At 41.8% G+C, this 6,974-nt stretch overlaps 1 protein-coding gene across 1 annotated transcript in view; it reads left to right on the plus strand.

The window, feature by feature from the left end:
- The window catches only part of Ankrd13a (ankyrin repeat domain 13A), a gene marked incomplete in the record, with an annotated part of 42,940 nt that overhangs the window by 19,277 nt on the left and 16,689 nt on the right, over positions 1–6,974 (plus strand). The window contains 2 exon segments of the mRNA XM_008848999.3: positions 3,034–3,079; positions 6,424–6,567. Coding sequence (XP_008847221.1) covers positions 3,034–3,079; positions 6,424–6,567 — 190 coding nt within the window.

The raw sequence follows: 6,974 nt of genomic DNA on the forward strand, positions 1-6,974 counted from the left end.
TCCTTTCCATTATCCTGGTTCCTGTAGTTATGACTGGTTGCATACTTATTTATCAGAGTCTGGTTCTAGGATCCACATATGAGGGAGACATATGTCTTTTTTTTTTGAGTCTGTGTTACTTCACTTAGTATAACAGTTTCTAGTTCCATCCATTTACCTGCAAATTTCATGATTTCGTCTTTCTTTACTGCTGAGTAAAACTCCATCATATAAATGAACCACATTTTCATTATCCCCTCATCAGCTGAGGGACACTTAGGTTGCTTCCATTTCTTAGCTATTGTGAAAAGAGCGGCAACAAACATGGATGTAGAAGTGTCTCACAATAGGACGAGCCCTTTGAGTACATGCCAAGGAGTGGTATAACTGGGTTACACAGTAGGATTTTGTTTTAGGTTTTTAAGAGTTCTCCACACTGCTATACGTAGGGGTTGAACAAGTTTGCAGCCCCACCAGCAGTGGGTGAGTGTTCCGGAAAGGGTTTATTTTATCTTACATCTCCTGGGTTGCAGTTTATCAGGGATCCCAAGGTAGGAACTCAGGGTAGGAACCTGGAGGCAAGAGCTGGAGCACAGGCCATGTAGGAATACCGCTTACTGGCTTGCTCCTACTGGCCCATGCTCAGCCTGCTGCTTTCTTTCTTTTTTTTCTCCCTTTGAAACAATTCAGTGTAATTTAATGTAATTTATGCACTTGCTATGTAGACCAGGCTGGCTTTGATCTCACAGAGATCTGCCTGCCTCTGTCTCCCTAAATGCTGGGACTAGAGGTGTTCGACACCACGCCAGGTGTCTATAGCTGCCATTCTTTAGGTGACCTTTGTTATTGAAGGAACTGGCTTTCCAGTCAAATGCGTACAATATGTCCAGGGCAGCAGGAGACAAAATAGCAACAGTGGTTCAGTTCCAACATTGTTTGTTCTCAGCTTAAGCATAGAAACGAGTTTCCCTAAATATCTCCTTAGCTATTTGCTAATAAAGTACATTCTTGAGAAGACTAGCTCTATCAGGAAAAGGAAGAACAGGGCTGGAGAGATGGCTCAGCAGTTAAGAGCACTGGTTGTCCTTGCAGAGGACTTGGGTTCCATTCTCACACCCACATAGCAGCTAACAACCCTTCATAACTCCAATCCAGGGAAATCTGATACCCTCTTCTGACCTCTACAGGCATTGCACAACACAGGTACACTTACATATATGTAGGTAATACACTCATATACATAAAATAAAAATACTATTTTTTTTAAGAAGGGAGAAAGGAAAGGAAGAGCTCCACTATCAATAAGGCAATCATCAGTCCTGAGCACTCTGTAAAATGGTGTGTACGACACCTAAGCCAAGTCACATGAAGATACTCGTTTCCCATGTTACCACAATGGAACTTCCCATAAAATATGAAATTGTCACACGTACTGCTTTAAATAGATGTGCGTTCAGCAGTGTGCAGAGGTCACGGGTTCTGTTGTTTATTTATCTCACTGTAGGAGGAGCTAAAACATCACTTATGTGATTTTTTTTTTTTTTCCCCCTGAGATAAGAGTCCCTTGTAGCTTAGGCTGGTCTTGAACTCACAATGTGGGCAAAGATGAATTTGAGCTCTGATCCTCTTTCCCTCTAATGCTGGGATGACAGGTGTGTGCTGCCATGCCCAGGCTATGCAGTGCTGGGGTGGAACCTAGGACTTCATGCCTACTAGGGAAGTACTGTATCAACTGAGCTGCACCCCAGCCTCTCAAATGTCTTAGTTGGCTTAGTTAACTTGGGTCACCGTTTAAAAGACTGAATATAAAGGATTTTCTTTTTTTTACTTGTATTGATCCATAGAGGTGGATTGCACTGATTTGTGTTCTTTGCTTCAAGTTATAGACAGTTCATGAATGACTTTTTATTCACACAAAAGGCTATTGCTGATGCTGTGTTTTTCTACAGTCTCCTTAGAACCTTCCTTAACCATCCTTATTAGCTACCTCTTGGAGGTTGTCTTTGCCTGATTCTGGAGTCTACTGCAGAGTAGATTCCTTGCCTTCCTGCCCATCTATAAAAACCTGTGTAAAGCCTAGGGGGGGAAACAGAAAAGGCTGCCCTCTGTGTCTGTGTTCCTTATGGACGGTCACTTGGCTTTCATAAAGGAGATTCAGATCCTTCTGCAAGAGATTAATAATGGGAGGTAAGAAAAATAATCCTAAGGAAGGCTGTTCTGGTGATACAAAGCTTCAGAAAGCTAATTTCTAAAAGTTAAAGAAGAAACTGGGATGAAATCTGTTAGCCAGAGGGTAGATCCACTTCCTGGGGGGAGTGATACCTGCAGCCTCCTTTTTTAGTTTCATATAGTCATCCAATAAATATGAAGCACATCTCAGCACACCAAGCCTTTTACAGTCAAGTTTCCCGTGGAAGAGAATAGAGGTGAAGCCTTCCTTCTCTTTGCCTTGGTAGACTATTACCCACATTGTATGGCAGGATCTAAGCCCAGCTTCCCAGGCTCAGCTCTCTCTTACTGCTAGAAACCTGACTACACCCCCAGTAAGGTTTGGCTTTCTTTCCACTCCATCCCACTCCAACCTTGTCACTTTCTTTAACTCTGTTTAATTTTCTTTAACTGTTTCTTTAACTCTCTCTCTCTCTCTCTCTCTCTCTCCCTCCCTCCCTCCCTCTCCCTCTCCCTCTCTCCCTCTCTCCCTCCCTCTCTCCCTCTCTCTCTCTCTTTCCCTCTCTCTCTCCCTCTCTCTCGCATTGCCATAGGCCATAGCGTATGTGTGGAGATAAAGGGATCTTTTGGATCAATTGCAGGCCCTCAGGCTCAGCTGCCAGCACTTTACACATTGAGCTGTCTAGCTGGCTCTTCTGTTAACTTTTCTAACTGTCTAGAAGTAATTTCATCAGGGTAAAGTAGGAGAGCACATATAAAATAAGTATTTATTTTAGTGGGCTTACACTTTTTTTTTTCATTTTCTCTGTCTCCTTTAGTAGTTTAAAATGTGTTTAGTTAACAGTGCCAAGAATCACCTATTTTTAACCTTTCTCTGTTCCTCAGGCTCCAGATTTCTATGTGCAGATGAAATGGGAATTCACCAGCTGGGGTGAGTGGCAGTAGGCTTGTAATTTATTTGTTTTCAAATTTACTTAGCTTATTCATCGGTTTATTTTATCCTTTGTAAAAGCTGTATGTATATGTAGGGCATGTTTGGTTTTTTGTTTTTGTTTTCGAGACAGGGTCTCACTATATAGTCTTGGTTGGCCTGGAACTCCCTATGCAGACCAGGCTGGCCCTGACTCACAGAGATCCCCCTGCCTCTGCCTCCGGAGTGCTGGGATCAAAGGTGTGCACCACAACACTCAGTGTGTGTCTGTGTGCGCATGCACGTGCTCTGCACTCCCTGCTCATCTTCTTGTCTTTCTACCTGAGCATATGGATCTTGTCTCCCCCTTTCTTTTTTAAAAAATATTTTGTTTTTGTTTTATGTGTATGCGTGTATTGCCTGCATGTAGGTAAATGCACCCGTGTCATGCAGTGTCTGCAGAGGACAGAAGAGGCTGTCGGATCCCCTGGAACTGGAGTTACGTACAGTTATTAGCTGCCATGTGGGTGCTGGGATTTGAACCCAGGTCTTCTGCAAGAACAGTCAGTGTTCTTAACCGCTGAGCCATCTCTCCAGCCGCCTTGTCTCCCCTTTTCATTGTTTATCTCCAACACTGATCCATCTTATTAGTTTGCTTGCTCTCTCTCTCTCTCTCAATCATCTACAAATCATCTACCTACCTACCTACCTACCTACTTTATCTATCTATCTATCTATCTATCTATCTATCTATCTATCTATCATCTATCTATCTATCATCATCTATCTAATCTATCTATCAATCATCAATCATCTGTCTGTCTATCTATCTAGCTTATCATCTAGCTATCATCTATCTTTGTGGGAGGATGTAGCCCTGGCTGGCTTTCTATTCTGTGTAGCTCATGCTGGCAGCAAATTTGTGTTAATCATCCCACCTTAGCCTCTCCACTGCTGGTGTCACAGGTGCACACCATCCCTCCCACCTTCTTCTCTTTTCTTTTTTGTAGAAACAGAATTTTACAATGTGACCTAGTCTGGCCTTGAACACTTGGGCTCAAGCAGTCTTCCCGTCTCAAGCTCCTGAGTAGCTGGGACTGGGCCTGCATCACCATGCCTGGCCATCTTTTTTTTTTTTTCCATCTTCATCATTTTTTAAAATGCCACTTTACAGCCGGGCGTGGTGGCGCACGCCTTTAATCCCAGCACTTGGGAGGCAGAGGCAGGCGGATCTCTGTGAGTTCAAGGCCAGCCTGGTCTACATAGAGTTCTAGGACAGCTGGGGCTACAGGGAGACCCTGTCTCAAAAAGACCAAAAAAAAAAAAAAAAGCCACTTTACAATACTAACATTTTAGTAAGTAGACAGTAATTTACTTGTCATCTTATGTTGTTAGCTTGATTCTCTCAAACTTATTCCGGGGATGAGGGTAGGGCAGTTTGTTTTCCTCGTTTCTTTTTTCTTTATAAAATGGATATATTTGCCACACAATCCTGCACAGCCATGGTTAGTAGATTTTCACAGCTCCCCTGCTTTTGCCCCTTGCAGTCAGGGAGCAGTCACCTAACACTCAGGGTTTTATCTGTTTTCATTTCCAGAGCTCTTTTTCAGATAAGCTGTATTCATAATGAAGCATGTAAAGGGGGCAGGACGTTTAGAAAACAAGAGGACTTTAAACTGTTCTGAGAAACTAAGGAGCGCTTTTCTAATGCAAGATGATCACTTGAATTTCAGGGTTTCAAAAAACTGGCAATTCCACACACGAGATATATTTTGAATATAATCTGGAAAGCCTTGGCCATTTGGCAAGAGTAGCCAGTACGAATAAGAAAGGCCAGATACACAGACTCACCAGCCTTGGTCAAATAATAAGTAGGGTTCAGCTCAATGTTGAGAATACTCTTGGGAAGTTTGTTTAGTGTTTTCTCTGACACATGGGACAGAAGGTCCATCTATCTATCTATCTATCTATCTATCTATCTATCTATCTATCTATCTATCTATCTATCTATCTATCTATCTATCTATCTATCTATCTATCTATCTATCTATCTATCTATCTATCTATCTATCTATCTATCTATCTATCTATCTATCTATCTATCTATCTATCTATCTATCTATCATCTATCTATCTATCTATCTTTCTTTCTTTTTCTTTCCTTCCTTCCTTCCTTTCTTTCTTTCTTTCTTTCTTTCTTTCTTTCTTTCTTTCTTTCTTTCTTTCTTTCTTTCTTTCTTTCTTTCTTTCTTTCTTTCTTTCTTTCTTTCTTTCTTTCTTTCTTTCTTTCTTTCTTTCTTTCTTTCTTTCTTTCTTTCTTTCTTTCTTTCTTTCTTTCTTTCTTTCTTTCTTTCTTTCTTTCTTTCTTTCTTTCTTTCTTTCTTTCTTTCTTTCTTTCTTTCTTTCTTTCTTTCTTTCTTTCTTTCTTTCTTTCTTTCTTTCTTTCTTTCTTTCTTTCTTTCTTTCTTTCTTTCTTTCTTTCTTTCTTTCTTTCTTTCTTTCTTTCTTTCTTTCTTTTTTGTCTTTTTGAGACAGGGTCTCCCTGCCTGGAACTCACTCTGTAGACCAGGCTGGCCTCTAGCTCACAGAGGATCCATCTGCTTCTGCCTCCTGAGTGCTGGGACTAAGGGCATGTGCCACCACGCCTGACCTGTTTTTCTTTATTTTTAATTATTTAATTATGTTTTTGATGCTGAGGTTGAGCCTCAGGTCCTGGTACATGTTAAGTGTATACTGTACCATTGGACTATATCTCTACCATTTATTTATTCTTTGTGGTACTGGGATTGAACCCAGGGCCTTATGCGTGCTACACTGGGCAAGTGCTCTACCACTGAAGTATAACTCCAACTCTTTTTAACTTTTCGTTTGAGACAGATCTTGCTAGGTTGTCTTGGCTAGCCTCAAACTTGTGGTGCAGTCCAGGCTGGCCTCAAACTTGAGCTCTTCCTGCCTCAGCCTCTTGGGTGCTAGGCTTGTAGTTGGTCTTCACCATGCTCAGCTTCCATTTCTTTTTTTTTTTTTTTTTTTTTTTTGTTCTTTTTGAGACAGGGTCTCCCTTTAGCCCCAGCTGTCCTGGAACTTACTATGTACACCAGGCTGGCCTCGAACTCACAGAGATCTGCCTGCCTCTGCCTCTCAAGTGCTGGGATTAAAGGTGTGCGCCACCATACCCGGTTGTTCCATTTCTATTTTTAAGGATGACTTCCTATATAATAAGCATGGGAGCCAAGAAGTCCAGTTGTATTTGATAGTCACAATCTTGCCACTGTGTTCCATTTGTTAAAAGTCCAAATCCCAAGCTCCTGGCGTATGTGCTCTGCTTGGCCCTACGTTTTTCTTAATAGTGCACTTCTCTCCTCCAGTGCCCTTGGTTTCTAGAATATGCCCAAATGATGTCTGTCGTATTTGGAAAAGTGGTGCCAAACTGCGTGTTGATATCACATTGCTGGGATTTGAAAACATGAGCTGGATAAGAGGGAGACGCAGTTTCATATTCAAGGGAGAAGGTGAGTGTTTAATGACCACTGCTTGCACTAAATTGCAGGGTCATTGCTAGCCATCAACATACATTTATATTTTTATTTATTTTTGGTCTTTTTGAGACAGGGTCGACCTGTAGCCCCAGCTGTCCTGGAGCTCACTATGTAGACCAGGCCTTGAACTCACAGAGATCTGCCTGCCTCTGCCTCCCAAGTGCTGGGATTAAAGGCGTGCGTCACCATGCCCGGCTATATTACAGTCTTTTTACCCCTTCTTCCCACAGTACTTCTTGAGCCTTAGAAGGAGAGTTCTGCAAAACAATTTTTTCAGACTTAGGTACCTTGCATTTACTTGTACCTCCCTAAAACCACCCAGCCCCAGAAATTTCACGTCATTTCCTCCTTTATCATACTGTAGAAGACATGTGGTGACT

Source organism: Nannospalax galili, unplaced genomic scaffold (genome assembly GCF_000622305.1).
Source record: "Nannospalax galili isolate Female #2095 unplaced genomic scaffold, S.galili_v1.0 scaffold103, whole genome shotgun sequence".
NCBI lineage: Eukaryota > Metazoa > Chordata > Mammalia > Rodentia > Spalacidae > Nannospalax > Nannospalax galili.